We start from the raw sequence: 20,658 nt of genomic DNA on the forward strand, positions 1-20,658 counted from the left end.
TAAGAATAAGCATGCGAGACAGCAGGTCTGAGAGCCTACATAGAATTTTTTTTGAGCTTCAGAGAGGGTCGGAGATCTACTGAGAAATTTTTTGAGCTTAAGGGTAGTTCGTAGATTGAGAACAGAACTACAAACAAATTAAAAGTTATTAACAGAAATTCATAAAGACAAAATCACAAGAGAGGTGTAGATCTTCAGATAAATGTTCAAAGAAATTTTCAAAACTTCAAGCAAGCAAAAATAATTCCAAATCAATTTGTAAAACTATAAGTGAAATTTTGCAAATCTTCATGGAAATTCGCATAACTTCAGACAAGTCCAAGAATCTACAGTGAAATATAAAGTATTTCACAGAAGTTTGGAGATCCTCGAAACATTATTCAACATCAAAAAAGTTCGTAGATCTTCAGAACAAAGCTACAGAACTTTGAAAAAAATTACAGGACTTCTGAAAAAATCACAAGAATCTCAGAAATTTTAATGGATCTTCAGTAAAAATTGCAGAACTTCAGGGAAGTTCAGCGATTCAAAAAAAAAAATTACATGGTTTCAGGAAAATTTGTTGATCTCGAGAGAGACATTTATAACTTCAAAGAATCTCAAATATTTTCAGATAAATTTTGACAACTTTAGGTAATCTTCAAGGAAATTTTCAAATCTTCAGGGTAACCCGAGATGAATTTACAAAACGTCAGAGAAGTTTGCAGATCTACTGAGAAATTTATTGAGCCTCAAGTTTTTTTTTGTAGATCTTGGGAATAGAGCTACGGAGCGTAAGACAACTATACAGAACTTTAAAGATATTTGCAGGAATTTGACAGAAAGTTTCGCAGTTTCACACAAATGTGAGATCTTCAGAAAAATTCGTTAAATGTCAGAAAAGCACCTCAATTCCAAAAACAAATCACAGCGAAGTACAAAAGTACAATATTTTGCAGAACTCCGTGGAAGTCGGAAATAGATAGATCTATGAAAATTCAGAGAAGTCCGTAGACCTTAAGAGAAGTCCGTAGACCTTAAGAGAAGTCTGTAGAACGTCAGAAAGTTCGTACGTTTTTAGAAAAATTTGCAAAACTTCAGCAAAACTCACAGATCTTCGGGAAAGTTCGCCGATCTTTAGATCAAGAATCCACAAAGAAATTTGAAGAACTTAAGAAAAGTTCGGAGATCTACTGTGAAATTTATTGAACTTCAGGGCAGTTCGTAGATCTACAGTACTTCAGAAAACTTTACAGAATTTGAAATAAATTTTAGGAACTTCAGAAAAGTTCAGAGGGCAGATCGTAAATCTACTCAAAAATAAGCAGATGTTTAAATAAATTTTCAGAATTTTACTGCGGTTCTCGGATTTTTAAAGACATTTACAGAACTTCAGGTAAGTTCGCTGATCTTTAGAGATATTTCCACAGCTTCAAAAAAATTAGAAAAAGTTCAGAATACTTCCTAAAACTTCCGGAAAGCTAAAAAAATTCTAGAAAATTCTTTAGAAAATTGTATAGATGTTCAGAGATATTTGCAGATATTCATTGAATCATGAAAATCTGCAGAGAAAATTACAGAACTTTCGATAAGTTTGTAGATTATTAGAAATTTTGTGAACATCAGAGACACTTGTTGATCTTCAAGGATCTTAAATCTTCAGGGATTCAGGAACTTTGTAGATTTTTAGGAAAATTTGCAGAACTTCTGAAGAACACACAGAACTTCAATGAAATCTGTAGAACTACCGAGACATTTGCAGATTTTCAGGAAAGATTGTTGATCTTTAAAGAAATTTTACCGGAGAACAGTCACAAAACTTCAGAGACGTCAGAAGGTTTGAAGACCTTGCAGAATTGCGTTGTTAACAGAAATTTTCAGAAATCAAGGAATCATGTATATCTAGTGAGAACTTTTCCCACTAGCTTGTCTAAAGTTGGTATCGACATCCTGGCGAAGTTTTGAAATCCATTTTCATCTTCATATCGCAGCTCTTGATGAGCCAAATGCCTGCCGGTGTTCCTCCTGAGCAACCATTTCCTACTCCACAAAGTTCACCTTTTCTTTCTCATTTTATTTAAAATAATAAAAGCAAATACGTCTGCCGAAACTAGAGCAATTTTCCAGTAATTCATGATGGAAGTATTTACTTTTGATTCCTGATACAGTTTTGTTTTGAAATCTAAATTGGCAGTTCTTTCGACAAACAGGGGGGTTCGACAAAGTGTGTCGAAAGTAAATTCGAGCAGATTGATTTCATTATGGCGGCGGTCAAAATCAGACCATCAGACCAAAATCAGATAGTCTAAACGGACCTTAAGAGATTTTAGACATGTGAAACCATGATTTATTATGTCTTGATCTTCCAAACAGAGTTGGACTCAAACATATTATCAAAATGATATTTTGTTTTTGAAAGCATATTGTTATCTAATTTTGATATATCGTTTTATCGAAATAGTATAGACAGGTTTCTTACTTTCATTTTTCATTTTCATTTTATGATGTACAAGGGGGTCAGGGGCCATGTCACCGATGTGAATATTCACACCATCCATAATACACCAGGAAAGGGGAGAGGAGTGAGCAACACAGCATCTTTACCCATGGGGGTTAAAAAAGTTCTGCGAGGTACACTTATGGTGAACCAGCGGCTCAGGGATTGTAGAAAGGAAAAGGGTTGGGTAGGTTTAAAATGCAGAATTAGATGCCGTCACGATTGAATGCGCATGTTTAAACAACGTTGATCCAGGTACCTATCATATAAATTTGCATACAATCTAGTTATGATTATTGTCAATAATACTTACATTTCGATAAAGATGATGCTGCCTACTTTACCTGTTATGTGATACTTATCATCACAGAGTCCAACCTTGAATCGCAGACCAGGTCCACTAACAAAACACTCGTTCCGAGAAGGGGTTTATGGTCTTCTTCTTCTTCTTCTTCAGGTTCGCTCACCACCCGGAATGAAGGCTCGGTGCGGTTAGTAATATCAAACAGTGTTACATGCAAACGAAAAAGAGATACAACCAGGATTAGTTTTTTAAAGTAATAGTTTCATCTGAATACCCAACTAACCATATCTCAGTGACATTGTACCACTCTGAACCCACACCTAAAGCTATTTTGTGATTATATGGTTACTTTGGTATTCAAATGAAATGTTGTGCAAGTACCAGAAGTTCAACAACGCCCAACTATGAACAGCTCAATGTTAATACCATTTACTCTTTGAATCAGCTTACACCAACATGATAATCTACTAAGAAACATCTAAGAATGTATAGAGATTAAGTTCAAAAATACAGTTTTAACTGATGGTACTTTATAAACGTCAAACTGTCCAATATTGGACCCTGCCAACACACGGCGCCTGCACGGCAATGTGGGCCGTCAGAATGGTTCATCGGTTGCGAAGTGAAGTGCTTCTTAAACTGAAGCGATACATTTCTCAATGTTTCAACGTTATCCTAACGTAAACTTAATATTATCACCCATATGCCTGTCCACGCCCGAAACCCATCCACCACACAAAATCAAATAAAAATGTTTCTGTATGGCAAACACGTCCAGACATAAACGAGAATATGGGTGTATATCTTCACTGTAACAACTACGGGTAATCATCGAAAATACTTGCATTTTACTCAGGCACTTTTGAGCAAACTGCAATCACTCTCTCATACTCGAAATGTGCCACGACCAAATTGGCACAACGACGCCCTATACGCTCTCTGACCAAAGCGCAGGGAGTATAGACAGGTTTCTTACTTGTATTTATATTCTTGAATTAAAAAAATACTACACAAATACCATGTGCCGACTTATAAGTACCAACGCCCAACAATCGAAAATAACATAAATCAATAAGTACAAAAAAGGGATTCCAGATGGATAAATAGGTAAAATAATAATGTGTATAATTTGTATACACCTGGATTTTTTTTCATCCGACCTGGAAAAACCTGGAAAACTCAGGGAATTTGATTCCTTAGATTGAGTAGACACCCTGGGTCAGAAATTTTATTGTTTTTGCTATTGTCATTCATGTCGGTTTGTCGGTGGTTTAACACTTACTTAATTTTTCACTGTAATAATGTTAAAAAAAAACCTACTTAATTTGAGTAAGTCCAAGATCTAAAAATATTCAATGCCTTTAAGTTTCGTCTTCCATGCACAAGTTTAAAGTATTGAAAATTTTCATTGTGTCAGAATTGAGGAAAACAAATGATTTATTTCAAGTTCGTAAATAACTTTAAGAAAGATTAGAGATCTCCATTGCAGTCCCATTAACTTCACAACAATTGTAGAAACTTTGGAGAAGTTCTGAGGAATGAAAGGAAATGCTAAGAATTGCAGCAACAAACTGCGGGAACATTTAAAGGGAAGTTAAAACTCTGGAAACTATGGGAAACTTACTGCAAGCTTTAAGAACCTCAAAGCGGTTCTTTTGGCATCCGAAAATTTTCAGGAACTTTTATGTAGTTCCTAGGATTTCAGAGAAATTCACAGGTGTCAAGCGAACTTGAGAAATATAGAAAACTCGAGGGGTATTGTGCAAATTTTTAAGAAGTTCTACGTTCCTCAGACAAGATAGATCTAGATATCTTTGGGGGAATTTCAGATCTTGAGAGCAGTTCCCGTAACTTTAGTCCAAACTTTTGGAGCAGTTTAAAGATCTATCATCGTAAATTTTTTAAAAAAAATCAGGATAGTTCCATTGTGTGCTGAAAAAATCGATAATTCTTAAGATGTTCCGAGAAATTCAGGGAAGTGCAGAGGCCTGCAGAAAATTTATGAAAACTTCAGAAATATTTCAGGAACCTCACAGAAGTCCAGAGAATTTCAGAAATATTTAAAGGTGTTTACGGGAATTCCAGAATTTCCAAGCAGAACCGAGATCTTCAATAGAATTTAAAGCTTTAGGGAAGCTTCGAGAACATCAAGACTGATCAGATCAAAGGGCAGTTCAAATAATTTCAAGGAAATTGTAGAAACCTTAAAAAAGTTTCGAGAAATTCAGGGCATTTCCGGAAGCTTCAGCAAAGCTCTGAGAGAATTTATTGAACGTGATCAATTATACCAACATTCGATTTCGATTTCAAGAACATAAAAAATGCGAAAATTTAGCTAAGTTGATTAGATAACAGCATCAACGAAGTTCCATTAATAAAACAAAAATGCTAGAACTTTTAGCAAGCAGCGATATTTTCAAAAAATTCCAGAAAACTTCAGGGAAAATTAGTGAGCGTTTATAATGGTTATAATACTTAAAATTGTCGAAACTTCAAGGCATATCAATTAAATTTGCGGGTTCTTAAAAAAAATATTGATGAATTCAGGACAGTCTAGAGAACTTTAAAGAAATTCAGTAATCGTTTTGCCAGTTTAAAAACACCAGGAAAGTCTAGACTATTGAAAAAGTTTTAAATTAATGTCGATAGTTTAAGGGAAGTTTCATGAACTTCAGAAAAATCTTGAGAACTTCAGTGAAAATCATAGAACTATATTAATTCTTCCGTTCTAAGTCCGTCCAGAAATTTAGAAAAGCGTAGAAAACTTCACAGAAGAACAGTGGTCTTCAGTAACATTTTGAGAACTTTATATAAATCTATGGAGCGTAAGGGGAGTTCCGCGAACTTCAGGAATATTTATGAACATTAGCAAAATGCGGAATCATTTGAAAGAAGTTTAGTAAGCTCCGAAAATTGGAGGAATTTTGGGGGTAGTTCAGTTCCATTAGTTTCAGAAAATTTATGGGAAATTGAAAGCAGTTCCCAGATTTTCAGATAACTTCAGAGACGTTAAAAAGTTAATTGAAGTCTTCGCATAAATTCAAAAGGTCACTGAAGCTTAAACATATTTAGGACGGTTCAATTAAATTCAGTGCAGTACAGCAAGCTTCATGAGAACTGCAAAGACTTTAGAGAAGTTTCGAGAATTTCAGAAAAAAAAACAGAGAACCAGTTCCGTTAACATGAGGGAAGTCACATAAATTTTAAAGAAGTTTAAAGAATTTCAGCGAATTTTTAAACCTTTAGAGGAGAGCCATGGTCATTAGAAATATTTAGGAAACTTTAGGAAGTGCTAAAAAGTTAAGGGAAGTTCAAGAATTTGATGAGAAGTATTGCGAGGCTCAGGCTAGTTTCTCATACAAAACAACTTCCAGGCAGTTTCATTAACTTCAGGAAAAAATGGGAACTTTCAAGTACACGGGAACAAATCCAATCTTCGAAATGAGAAAAATTACTCATGATAATATTCATGATATCATGAGCTATCTTTGCGTAATGCACCCAAGATTCCCGAAATTATGAATCATCCGAGTTGAAATCATGAACTAAGTTTATGAATTTAGCTTAAAAATAATAAAATTATGCATCAGACTGGATTCGAACCAAGAACCTTACGATCATTAAACCCATACATTGACCACTAAACTATCAGTACTTGTATAAGTTAAAAGGCAAAAGGCGTATAAGAGATATCTGTGTAGTGCGGTGAACGCGGTTTGCTAGGTAACGCTTGTAGTGGTCATGATTCCGCTGCATTATGAAATCATGAATTTCCATTTCAAAATCATGAATCATTGTTATGATTTCATGGAATGGTAAGTTTTTTTTTCATTTCATGATTTTTTATTCATGAAAATGGAATCGGAATGTTCCCCGTGTTGTTCTGAAAATCGCAGAATAGTTCATTCCATATTCAACGGAGATTTCAATGAAATATTCCTCAAAATTTTAATGAAGCTATCTTCCGAATCAGGCATGGAAAATCATTTACATTCATTTCATGCATTCATTTACAATCATTTGCCTTTAACTTTTTTCATCAACAGCATTTCACAAAATGATGTATAGAGCTTTAGTAGGTTTTGTTATTAGGTACTACTTTTGTCCATAACTCAAATCTGTATCTCTTATGCATCATGAATTAGAGTGGGTCTGTTACTGTTTTTCAGTTAATGTAAAATACATTCACTAAAAACAGTAGTGGCTTCTGTTCGCTCTGGTTCGTCATGAATAAGAGATACGGATTTGAGTTTTTAACAAAAGTTGTAGCTAAAACCTACAAAAGCTCTATACATCTTTTTGCGGAATTCTGTTGATGAAAAAAGTTAGGGGCAAATGAATGTAAATGAATGCAGGAAATGAATGTAAATGATTTTCCATACCTGCTCCGAATTCAAATTTCTTATATGTTTTCCTTGGAATTACATTGAAATCCTCCACAATAAGAAACCCTTTCGAAAGATTCTCCGAATATTCATTGAATTCATTTCAGATTTCCACATTGAAAGTCTCCTAAGAATTCATTGGCTTTTCTCCTCACAAATTCCTTGGATTTCTTCTCATAATTTGTTTGGCAAACTCTCCTGAATTTATTTTCCGAATTTCTTTGAAGATGTCCTGGAGTCATTCTCAGAATTAATTGTAATCCTCTTTTTAGTATTCTCAAAAAACAAAATCCAAGGACTTATGCTCCGCATTCGTTTTCTCCCACAAACGTTAGGGGCTGTTCATAAACTACGTAGACAGTTTTGTTGGGATTCTTGACCCTCCCCCTCCCCTGCGTAGACAATTGTCCATACAAAAATTTAAAAATTTGTATGGGCCGTGGATAATCGTCACCCCCACCCCCCAAAATGTCTACGTAGTTTATGAACAGCCCCTTATGAAATTATCTCCAGATTGCCCTTGGAATTTTCTTTCGAAGTTCACAGGAGTTGTGCTCTTCAGAAATTCCTGAGAGTATTCATTTTAATTTACTTTAATTCAATGCAGGATTTCTTGAATTTCTACTCAAAACTATCAGGCTTCCCATGCAATCTAAAATTCCTCAGAAATACCTTGAACGCAGATTACATTTAATGTTTTTTGAAAAAAAAATCCCCTCAAATGAGGTCCTTATAAATTATAATAAAAATTTCATGAGCCTTTAAAACTGTGCATGGAATTTTACTACAGATTCTTGAAAATTTCTTGAAGTATTATAGCTTTTAAGTCCAGAACTAGTTCAACTTTAAAATTTGTAGGAAATATGCATGTTCCAAAAAAAAAAAAGGAAAACATTGCAAGCCTCTGATTTTTTAAAATTTATTTGTTACTGAAGATTCCACTGTGGATCTATAAAGTTGAAAGTGTGAATGGAAATAACAAGACACATTAAATACTTGTATTTTAAAATTCATTCTTTTCCTTAAAATATTCTTATAAAGCAAATTATTGAAATGTCTGAGACTTCCTGGTATTTTAAGGAAAAATACAATTTCTTGAGGATTCCTGGTTTTCCAGGTTTTTACCGTTAGTAGACACCCTGACTAATACTAATAGCTGGTTTTGCCATTAACTTTTTATTGAATCTTTCGCTTTAAAGGTTCATATCGTACATAAATGTTTACGAGATACTAATTAAATAAGTCTAAAACATCAGTGTTCACTCGGCTGTCGACAAAAGCAGGCCACTCTCGATGTGTGCTACGCGATCGTCTGTTTTCTCGGCAGAAACCATTGTGTGGTCCTCAGCAGTTCTTTTGGTCGATGCGTCGTCGACTTTGGAAAGCAACCGTTTCGTGATGAGTGTGTGAGTGCTGACCACGTTTTGCGTCCATTGCTGCAATGGACGCGCTCTGACCCTCGTTGGCGTACAGCAATTTGCCATACAATGAAACTACTGGAAGCGGCTCCAGTTCTGATGGAGGAGGCTTTTTGGATAGCGGAAGATAAAGTGTTTATTGTGTTGTACCTTTTGACTATAGTTTTAAGATGTATTGTATAGTGACCAAGAATCCTCGGCTCTGTAAAGTTAATTCGGTTGAGCCTTATCAAATAAATTGATAAACAACAAAAGTCTAAAACATCAAACATCAGCGAGTCGACTACCTGGAAAACCCTGGAAAATCAGGGAACATCAGAGGATTCCTTTTTGGACCTGGAAAATCAGGGATTGTCAGGGAATTTCATTCAAAATCAGGGAAATATTTCTTTATAAAAGAAACATAGTAATAAGTATAGCTGACTTCGCTAGTTTAAAAAAAATATTACTCGTTTGAGGATGGTTTTCAATTTCAAATTTTAATAAGAGTTGCGAAGTTGTGGTTGTTCAATGCTTGATGGTGCAGTTTAGCAAGTGGAGCAAAAGTTACTCAAATAAAAGGGTATTTCGATGATTTTGAGCCCATTATATATTCAGCTCCCACTGGGTGTTGTCACATTCCTGAGTTGAACCGAGATAAAAATTCAGTTCCGTTCCGTTCAAACGTTGTTAGTTGTTGCACAATTAAGCTGCTTATGGGAATGTGCGTCCCTCCTAATTGCGTCTGACAAAATTTAACCTTTAAGTAGATTCTGCGTCTGCTCGATCCAGCTGTGTCTAACAAAAATCAACCCCTTGAGCGCATTGGAGCACTTTTGAGTAAATGGAAGAATGTTGTAAAGTTAAGCTGGGCTTAGACAAGGCAAGTCATTGATCAACTCAGTTGAATTCAATTGGCTTGAAAAGTTGAGGCTGGTTCAACTTTTTTCAATTCAAGTCAGTTAAGGGGGTATTCCCAATCTTTTGCCTTTTTTCGGCATGTTTTTCAATTAATTTTTTCCAAGGAAAATGAATAGTAATGCGCCTAACTCTTTGGGATTCTTGTTTATTGAACATTAAAGTTTACAAATAAATTTTTTTCGACATAAAAAAAGACATTATTGACGTCACAAAATGGCGGCAAACAGACCCCTGTTCGCCGCAAACGCCTGGACGGGCGAAGACTTTTCTCTGGAATGGCTTCATCTGAAACAGATTTCGTGATGAAATTAATAATCTGCATAAGATTCTCTGGAGCTTCTCCCGTTGGCAGCAAAAAATCTTGCAAATTAACAAAATGGCGGCCATATGAAAAAACAGGCGATTTTTAGCCCGCTTTTTTGCAGCTTTAAGGTGCTTCAAACAATGTTAAATGTTAATATTTTTGGCTGAAAGTAGGAGAAGCTCCAAAGAATTTAATAAGGAACAAAATGCGCAAAGATTCAAGTCAATATCTCTTATAGTTTCTGAGAAAAATCTTCGCCCGATAAAAAATGTGGTTTCGAGAAAAACGCGTTTAAAGTTTTGACTTTAGTTAAAACCATTTTGGGGGTTCTTACCATTAGCTATGCCTGGACACCGAATTCGCTGATCGGAAAACGGCTTGGGGGGATGAAAGTATATAGTCTAAAGTACAAAAAAAAGTGAAAAAAAAATTTGATTTTTTGAAAAAAAAAGATCGGGAATACCTTAAATGGCATAGTTTACACGTTCAAACCAGTTGAATTCAACTGAGTTGAACAATTGACTTGCCTTGTCTAAGCCCAGCTTTAAGAGAAGATAATGTTTTTTATCTGACTTTTAGTTCTTGTTCCTTATTGTGTTCTTAACAGCTTGATTAGTTCAGAGAAATAACTAAATGAGAATTTAGGATAGTGGTCTTGCTTGGGAGTTTTTTTTTGATAGCTTGGAGTAGCACTTTTATGATTCAAAGATACGTATACAAGCATTACTTTGACAGCATAGAGTGGCTGTATTAAGTATTCTAGGTCTTCGTTGTAAACCTGGTTAGCTCGTAAAATTAGCTTCACAGTAAAGTTTAAGTAGTGTAATGTTGCTGCTATTGCAATTTAGATGGAATTACCTTACAGACTTTTGGAGATGAAAGCGTTTGTTGTGATTCACAACACTTTTGTTCTCGATTCCATGGAAATGCCATATGAAGGGCAAATCCTATGAAGCATCAAAATAGCCATGACGAAATGTAGCAGTGAAATATTTCACCACTTTGTTCCACTGAAAAGAATTAAATCTGTATTTTGTTTCCACTTTGTTTCAAATCACAAATGACGATGGTTTAATTATTATCTATTATATGAAACTGTATAAAATGCCAAAGATTTTAAATAAAATATTCAGTAAATCAAAATACTCCGAGTAGGCACGCTGCCTCTCGGAGGCAAGAAAAATCATTACTTTTGATTGGATTCGCAATTCGAGTTCACTGTACCACCGCCGAGCAATTGGAGTCATCCTCGTTAACCGAAATAAACACAACGTAGGACCTCATCATTGGATGAATCAGCGTTGTTTTTACTATTTCCCACCGGAGGAATCCGCCCTCGAATTAGCTTTTGGTTAAGCATATTATCTGGAATAATTTTCTTAAGGAGCTGGGTCTCAAAATGTGCTCAAGACAAAACAAATATAATGGGATTAAAAACAAGTGTTTCATATGTGAAATGCAGAGTGACCAGTGAAGCGGGAAAACCGGAAAAAACTAGAATTTTAAGTCACCGGGAAAATCCCATGAATTTAGTTGACAAATCTGGAAAATTATACCTCGTCCTCTCTTCGAAAACAATAAGATTTCAAGACCCTGATCATGATTTAAGGGTTTCTTGAATCAAGACTGGTCTAGATTTTCAGGATAACTACAGTCACTTTGAAGAACTATTAAGAGAATTTTAGATTTTTTTTTTCAAAACAAATTTGAGCAGATTTTAGAATGAATTCTAGAGAGGTATTTCAGAGAATATTTTCTAGGTAGCTTTAGGAAAACCTCTAGGATTGCTTTTACTAGACCTCTTAAGAGTGAAGAGGATTCCAGGATTCTTGAAAAATACCAAGGAACGCGAATGTTGAGGGTACAGTTCCAAAATAATTAGGCGAAGATCCACACTACGAAAAAGACATGTAAATTTCAGTGCCCTGAGACCGACACTTGCAAGCGGCCCTTTTGACATAAGAATCAGTTAAAAAGGACGTGAAAATCAATTCAATCAAACGCACTTTTCGTCGAGTTGTCTATGTTTCAGTTTCAGGACACTTAATTTTACATGCCATTTTTGTTTACGTTCCATGATTTACGTCAGAGCTGAATTACGTCTCGTGTAAAAATAATAATTTCTAAGTGTGTCTATAAGGATAGTCCGGGTATAATTCCAAGCGCATTTCGAAAGGAATTCCTAGAGAGTTTTAATTAGAATTCCATACAACTTTCAGACGAATTTAGATGAGAACTCCAAGATAATTCTGAGCAAAATTTGAAAACAATTCTCGGCAGGTGAATTTTTACAAGTTTTGCCCTTGTCAATTGTTGGTCTGAGGTGAATTCCACGGCGAATTTCATGCAAATTTAAAAACAAATGAAGCTCAAGTGAATTCTTAAAAAGAGTTTGAAATACGAAGAAAGGATGAATTTTAAGAAATTTGTTTGGAGTGTTCTACAGAGAATTTATGTACTATTATAAAAAAATCAAGGGATTTCCAGAGAGAATTTCAAACTTATTTTAGAATAATTCTGGAAAGATCTCTGTGAAAGGAAATTAATCTAAAAAGGAAAGGCTTGAGAACAATCAAATAAAAGGCTTAAAGTTTTGAGCGAAATTTTCATACACAAATTGTGAAGACTTCGAACCTGTCGCAGATCCAGCAAGGGTGCTTCGGCTTAATCGCATTCAGTTTTGTGCTTAATTAAAATACCTAAACCGCGCTAATTTCCAAAATTCCGGGAGAAAACGGGACAATTGCTAATCGAGATTTGCTGGTCACCATGAAGATGAAGGAGATTTGATGAATTTATGCCCCTAGGGTATAATGAGAATCCTTCCAGTTTTTGGCAACACGAGATTCTTGTTTTTTTTTTTGCATTCTATAAAATGTATGGAACGCTTTTTTAAGGTAATTTCAAAATGTACTGGACCACTCTTCATGGGTTAGTGGTTCGTGTGGTATTTCATGAAAAATGTCCATAAAGCACTAATATATTCTGAGGAAAGTTATAGCAGATGTGGTTGTGTTGCCAAAACCGGGTAGACACCGCAACTGGATTTTTTTTTTAAATTAATGGAAAATCAGGGAATATCAGGGAATTTTGTTTTCTTCGTTGAGTCGACACCCTGAACATTTATTTGGTGTGCCATCATAACGATTACGTTTCTTCTCTTAGGTCACTTTTTAGTTACTATTTTTACAACTATTAGTCATTTAGTCTTTGGCATTTACCCAGAAGCTTGAACGCTAAGATCCTCGAATTCGGAAGTTGACCCAAAATCTATGACGTCGATTGATAAGTTTGATCGAGATTCAAATGTACTCATAAGGCCTGTGAACTTATCCCAGTTGTCACATAGGACCTCACAAGCGTAGACCCATAATAGTTAATTAGTGGGTCAAAAAAGCAGTCACCAATTGCGTTTTCAATTACATCTCATCGACCAAACTTAGAAGCAGGGGAGCAAGTGATTTTGATCGATTCTCTTCATCGACTTTCTGTTTCTGACGCTACTGTAGGGGAACTAGGGGCAAGAAGGTCACACTTGATTGTGAATTGACATTTAAGCTACATTACACGGATATCATAGCCAAAGCTAACAGGCAACTTGGATTTATCTTTAAAATCTCTGATGAGTTTCGGGATCCTACCTGTCTGACAGCTCTATACTGTTCTCTAGTGCGATCGATCTTGGAATTTGGTGTAGTAGTATGGTGTCCGTATGAAACAGTTTGGATAGCGAGGATCGAGTCTGTTCAAGGGAAATTCGTTTGTTACGCTCTTCGCGTCCTTCCTTGGACTGATCCAATGAAACTTTCACCCTACAAAGATCGTTGCCAATTCAGTGTAAGGGGTAAGAGGGCCAAAGTGAACAGGTGGGGCTCATGAATTCTCGCTCTCCAGTCAAAAAAAACTCCAATTGTTCGAAACAAATTAATTGGTAGTAGGTTCAATATCACCATTGCAATCATTAATAACCAATTAATTTGTTTCGAACTATAAGAAATCCAAAGCTAAAGCACAGTATGCAAACCTTTTTAGCGAATCATTATATTCAACCCCAAGGAAAAAAAAAATCCTCTATGCATCGAAAACATCTAGTTTAAGTATAAGTTCAAATATCTCCATGGACAAGTCCTCGATAATTCAATGGGCAGCCGCGTCTACTTTAAACATAAGCCTAAACTAAAAGATTTTCAGAACAAGTCAGTACTTTAATGATAACGGTAAAGTTTAAAATTTTTTGAAGGGGAGCTTAGATGGCTTCGGACGCATGTTCGAAAATCCACTAGGATCGCAAATCTAGACCCAGAAACCAAGTAAACCTGTTGAGAGGCTTAGATTGGTTTATTTTAATCTTGATGAATGTGGACGTCTTCCAACCAACACACATCCAGCATAATAAGTAGCTGCAACTTGATTGTGACTAAATTGAGTCACATACAATTAACGATAGCTGTTCAGTGACAAGTGTGCTGCTAGGGCTATGGCTTATTTGGAATCTAATACTATCTTCCTCATCATTTCGCGGGGTCACGGAAACTCGAATTTTCTTTAAAGGACCATGCGTTCAATGATCTATCATATTTTTCACCAGCGTATCTTGCTTTATCTAATGCATGGCTGGTTACAGCTTTTGCAGGCCTCCTGTCCCCTCTTAAATGCTACATCGTTTCTGCGTGGTCGCTGAGAGCTGTAATCCAAGTATCCTCGAACTGTTTCCCAATATCCTCTTGAACTGCCACAAACATGATTAGAGGCCAACTCGTTTAATGCCAGTGGACTCCAATTCCAAACTTGCCTCCAAAACCCTTTGGATTTCCTTTGGATATCACAGAACTTGCCTCAACAAATTTCTTTACAATAGTGGGCTTAATTGGAAACGAAATGCAATGACAATAATTATTCCTTGAAATGCAATGTGATCAATTTTCCCCTTCTCTACTCCCTCTCTTTACAGACGACTCGCCCAAACCGCACCTCATTGACGAACCGAAAACGCAACTCGGAATCCGCGGAACCAATGTCACCCTGGTGTGCACGGCAACCTCGACGGCACCGGACGTCATGACCTTCAAGTGGAAGCACGACAATCAAGAACTGCCCGATTCGGATTCCGTCGTAACCCAGCTGAACAACGACAACGGTACCGTTGGGTCCACACAACTCACCATTCCCTACATCCAAAACGGAGCGGCTGGCAAGTACCAATGCATCATAACCAACACCTACGGGGTAGTCTACTCGCAGAAGATCAAAGTCACCGTCGGAACGTATCCGCTCTTCAAAAAGGCTCCCAGCAACATTAGCGTACAAGTGGGCAAATCGGCCCGTTTGGACTGCGCAGCTGCGGGGGATCCGAAGCCGCAGATCGCTTGGGAAAAGGACGGTGGCAGCGATTTCCCAGCCGCCAAGGAGCGACGGATGCACGTCAAACCCGATGAAGATGCGTTCTTCATCATCAATGCACAGATAGTTGATATGGGAGTGTACACCTGTACGGCGGAGAATGCGGCCGGTGTGATCCGGGCTAGCGCTTCGGTACTGGTGCTTGAGTCGCCGACACTGGTGAAACCGTTGGAGTCGAAAAGTGCCGAGTTTGGGACGTCCATTGTGCTGGATTGTTCGGCATCGGGATATCCGAAACCTTCTATCCAGTGGTTCAAGGATGGAGAGCTGCTCGCGATGACCGAGAGGCATTTCGTGATAGCGGAAGGCCAATTGATGATCATCGTCAAGACGGATTTCAACGATGCCGGGGAGTACGAGTGTCAGGTGGAGAATGAGATTGGTAGCGAGAGAGGTTCGATGAAGCTTTCGGTTATTGAAGCACCGGAGCTGGTTCACGATGATATTCCCAGTACGAATACGGAGACAGTCGTCACCGGTCATGTTCTGAAGGATAGGGACATTGTGGCTATTATTCTGATTACGATCATTTGCTGCTGTATACTGACGTCTCTGATCTGGATGGTAGTGATGTACCGGATTCGGAAGCGGAACGATGACTTCGGGGCGTATCCGGACAATTTGCAAGCCAATCAGCAGAATCTGATCGTTCGCAGTGGTATCGGATCGGCTCCAGCTGGTTACTTTGAGTTCCTTATACCGATGGTTCAGAATGAGGCAACGACGAACGTAGACGATGAAGAGCAGAACCCCTCGACAAACCGTTGCTATTATACGGTGGTTCCCAAGGTTCCCCCGAAAACCCGTCGCAACGGTGCTGAATCCGACGACATGGACGATGATCTCTCTTCCAAAGATTCAGGGACTGGTGGGGATTGTGGCTCCGCTACCGGATCCACCAACGCACACCGCGGCGGCAGTCACGATGATCTCAAGTGTCTCTTCCAGAGCCTAAATCGTAAAACAGCGGAGTTGGTAGGTGCCTACCCTTACGACGAACACGATCCGGATGCGGATCCTCGAATAGAACCTCCGCCACCGATTCCACCGGTCAACGCAACCACGGCCATTTTGGTCAACACGGATCCGACCAAGATCGTGTTCAGCGATGATCTCCCGCCACCGATCATTTCCCGGATGGCCAATTCGCAGACATTTCCCACGTTTGTGCATCCGTCCTCGGCGTCTTCGAATCCATCCTCGTCTCTGGTGGCTTCCTCGATGGAAGCGACCGTATGTGGTGGTGGTGGTGGTGGTCAGCAGCAGGCCGAGCCACAGCAGCAACCTAGTCAGATACAGGTCAACAAGCTGTACCAGTTGTTGATTGAGAATCCAGCGTTGTTGGACAAACCGGCGGCGGTGATCGGTCAGAGGCGGAGCCTTTCGGTGGATGCAGGAGGGGTCCGTGGGGAGTTGGGTCATCCAGGGGGCGATGGGACCGAAGCGGTCAGCAGTGGGATTGGAACGAGCAGTAGTAGTACGCCAAATAGGGTGGAATTGGCTGATGAAAGTAGCAGAGGTAATGCTTTGGTTGTTCAGGGCAGTGAGACAGATTTGAGGGAAGCTGTGAGGTAGGGTGGTTAGGTTTTGGGTAGAAATAGGGTTCGAACATTTTGGGGAATGGGTTTGAAGTTTTGCGGGGCGAACAGCTGGTTCGTTGGGAAACTTGGAACTGAGGTGGGAGGTAACAAATTCATAACAAATCAGTGATTCAATAGGCCCGATAATTTGGCCTGTTAAATGTAAATGGTCATTACTAAACTTGAAGTGTTTTTTGGAGTTCAAATTTTTGAAAAAATACTCGGGCCTTTTTGAATGAAACCTTTTAAATCCTTTTTTATTTAAATTGTCAGGGTTTCAAATTTTGAAGTAGGTATTTTCAAGACTGAAGTTTTCATGAACAAATGAGAATGTCTAGATAGAGCTGGAATTAGGACGTAACAGCTTTTGTAAACAATGACTTCTCTCGATGTTTTCCAGAAAGTAAAGGCTCGCCCACGCAAATCAACATCAACTTCGGCTAAGGAAAAACCTCCCCTTCGAGATGGTTATGTTGGTTTGCGTGAGCATGCCTTGAATTCATATAAATCATCGAGAAAAGTTATTGTTTACAAAAGCTGTTACGCCCTATTCCCAGCTCTATCTAGAACTGTACATTTTTTTAAACGGTCTCTTAAAATCTACCTACACTGAAAACAATGAGTCACTTTTACTCATTCGTCTGTATTTCTGGTGGTCAATCAGTACATGAATAACCCACGCTTTTGAAAATTTATCCATACGGATGAGTAAAAGTTACTGACTCTCTGAGTAAGCTTCGTTGTCAGTGTATTACATTGATTATCTTAATCTCACATTCTGCAGTTTTGTCCAGAATTTTACTTTACCAGTTCAAATCAGTTTCTAGAATTCTATTGTATTGCTCTGAAAATTGTCAGTGCCCGGAAACTTCGCCTAAAATTCCAAACTAGCTCACATTTAGTCAAAAGCAACTCTCCGCGCAGCTTCTTCAAATCTTCACAAAAGAACTATCAAAACCAAATTCCGTGGCAACAGACGCGTACACAGTCCTCTACACCATCCAAAACGGAAAACAGTCAGCATTAGAACAGGATGTTAGTTTAGCGTAACACACATCTAGATTAAGTCAAACAAAGACCAGTTCCTTCTTACTACAATAGAGTTAGTGTTAGGCTTACAGACCAGACCACCCACATCCAAGTAGCCTACGTTGAGCCGAACAGGTTGCAGCAACTGCTAGTTACCTAGCAGTTCCAGCAACTACTGTGCGACCAGAGTGCGTTACTTTGAGTCTAATCGAAGACAACAAATCAAAAAGACTGGCAACTCTTCCATTTTCTCATACAAACGCTATGAGACAGGTACAATCGCGTCATCTGTCGCTCAAAGGTAAATGCTTCGAACGAATTTGATAGCAAAGATTACATCCTCAGAAGAAAGGTTTGTGTATTTGCTCATTTTTCTAAGCGTTGCTTCCACCTTCAAGCGCAGCGCTATTGTATCTGTCGCTTTGATTCTGGCAAAGTTGCCAGTCTTCTTGATATGATGTCTTCGGTATAATTCTTCTCCAAACACTCCCAATTCTTGCACTTTTAGCAATGATGGACGCAACAGGAACGGTAGCAGCAGCAAAGCTGAGCATAATGGAAGCGATTCTTCCCGGAAATAGTGGCCGTGTGCGATTTGTCGTGTTAGTTCGGGAATTTTAGCGGTCGCGTTTGTTGTGTGTGTGTGTGTGCGTGTCGTGAGTTTGATTTTTAGCTCTTGCGTGTGACCTTTAGGGTTATAAAAACAGTCGACATAGAAGTCCTGCATTGTTGCAACAAACGTAGTGTATTGTATTGTTGTTTGCAGTTAGCGAATAGGAAAAATAAGATGGCTACTTTCTTGTGGAAAGTAACCGAGAAGCAAAATGACATTTTTCATACAATAGATATTGTTTTCCGTAGAAAAAGGATAGGACGACTTTTTAGCGATATTATTGTGTAGTTATTCGGAAAATTTAACCGACCAACCGGTGATTATTAATCGATAATCGATTGACAAGTGGAGTGAATTGTGTCTTAATTTTAATGTTTCGGAAACGCAAAAGTATATTTGTAGCATTTGAAGCCGAAAGAAAAACTATTTAAAAATTATACAACTTTACGCAAAATTTGCAAACCTACGCTGATAGCCTTACGGAAAAGGACTGAGACATGATTTCGCATGTGCCTATCTATATTGCAAAGGTAGAACGGACTCGGTGTGTGATTCCTGCTTTGCGCCCAAATATACTTTTTCAAGCTTAGCAAACGAATGCATCAAATACAAAGCAATTCTAAAGATTAATCCCCCCGCCACTAAAATTGACATGCTCTTCACTAAACCCTTAGAACGTAAGCGAATGCGAATTGACACTGTGATTTTGTTTTCTTGTTTTTAGTTAGCGATGTAGCCGTAAGCTTGGTTAATTTTAGCCTTGTCCCGTGTGACGAAAATTTATTGTTATTATCATTTGCAGACAGAATGTCAGAAAAGCAGTATGATAACCATTAAAAAAAAACGAAACGGTGACGAGTACGACACAAACAAAAATCTGCGGAATTCGGCTGCTATTTGCCAGCAATCGAATTACCAGACAATGAGTAATACCAGTAATTAAGTGCCCCATGAATAAAAAAAAAGATAAATTAACTCGCATCTTATCCCCAGAGGCTTGGCTCAAACCAAAGAGATTTCCCTGCTTAAAATAATTTATCATAAATTCTACTCTGAGTCACGTACTAAGGTAAAATTGAATCATGAGGCTTTCGCTCTTGTAACCTTTCACCCATTTTTGTGTCATCGTTGGACGTCATCGTTTCAACTAGCTTAAGTTGTTTTCTAAAGAAACGGTTCCTTATTCAGAGGGAGATAATGACAAGTTGATATCCAGAAGGATTGTTTAGAAGCTATACATACAAGAAGCAAGTGCCGTAATATATGTTAAGGATTGGCTGGCTGATTCAAAGTCTTTGCCTTCTATTCACACAGTTAAAAATCACACATATGCCTTTTTGGACTTCAGCATCACTTAAACAAAAACAAAACAATCAGTATTCATAGTTTACTTAAAAAATAAACGCCCATATTCAAACAAGCAAACAGGATTAGCAGAGACTGACTGTCTCATCTCAAACCACAGCAGTACAACAGTAAGCAGTGTTTTTGTTTTAAAAATTTCTCTGTATCCAAAGTTTTCTATTATTTATTCTGTAATTTATTTCACTTAGCACATAGCAACAATCACAAAACCCAAACAGTATATGGAAATACCACAGAACAATAACTTACTCTTCGAATCAAAACTAACTAACCACAACTGTTCATTTGTGCACCCCTGTCCTCCTTTTACTATTAAAATATCTACGAATAACATTTAACATGGTTAAAACAGGACAATTTACAACCGCATGTCTGAGCGACACGTGTTTATTCGAGGAAACAAAGTTTACAAATCTTACTAACTACAAATGCAAAAAATGTAAAACAATCCTGGTCAAGGAGAAAACCTTAATGGAACTGTAAATATATTAAGGATATTTGTACAAACCGGTTACTGTGTAATAAAAATTAAAGCAAAATACATACGAAGAAACAAAGAATTGATACAAACTATACTTACAATGTCCCGTCGTTTTGGACCTGGAGCATATTGTCAGTCTAATGAAATTAATAATATTAATAAAAAATATAATTATTTAAAAATTAAATGGTTTTCGATTAATGACGATTATCCGAAATTATCAAAAGGTAAAAAATAACATCGCAGATTATTTTAGCTTCACAAGCGACATTCTCGTATTAAATTGGGTGTCCTACACTCAAAATAATCGACACGTTATAGTTCCGTGGAGTATCTCTTTTTGGTTTGCCGTCAATTTTACATGACCAAAGTAGAATCTACATGACACCACTTATATATGAGG

The 20,658-nt window shown here is 37.6% G+C and overlaps 1 protein-coding gene across 1 annotated transcript in view; it reads left to right on the plus strand.

The window, feature by feature from the left end:
• LOC135704037 (leucine-rich repeats and immunoglobulin-like domains protein 2) overlaps positions 1–20,442 on the plus strand; it is a 52,923-nt gene extending 32,481 nt beyond the window's left edge. The window contains exons 6-7 of the mRNA XM_065225446.1: positions 14,739–16,706; positions 18,305–20,442. Of these exons, the coding sequence (XP_065081518.1) occupies positions 14,739–16,706; positions 18,305–18,417 (2,081 nt within the window). The 3' untranslated portion in view covers positions 18,418–20,442. The remainder of the gene's footprint in view (positions 1–14,738; positions 16,707–18,304) is intronic.
• The last annotated feature ends 216 nt before the right edge of the window (positions 20,443–20,658 follow it).

This window comes from Ochlerotatus camptorhynchus, unplaced genomic scaffold (genome assembly GCF_037179485.1).
Source record: "Ochlerotatus camptorhynchus isolate MF236.1 unplaced genomic scaffold, CSIRO-AGI_Acam_v1.1 ptg000229l, whole genome shotgun sequence".
Taxonomy (NCBI): domain Eukaryota; kingdom Metazoa; phylum Arthropoda; class Insecta; order Diptera; family Culicidae; genus Ochlerotatus; species Ochlerotatus camptorhynchus.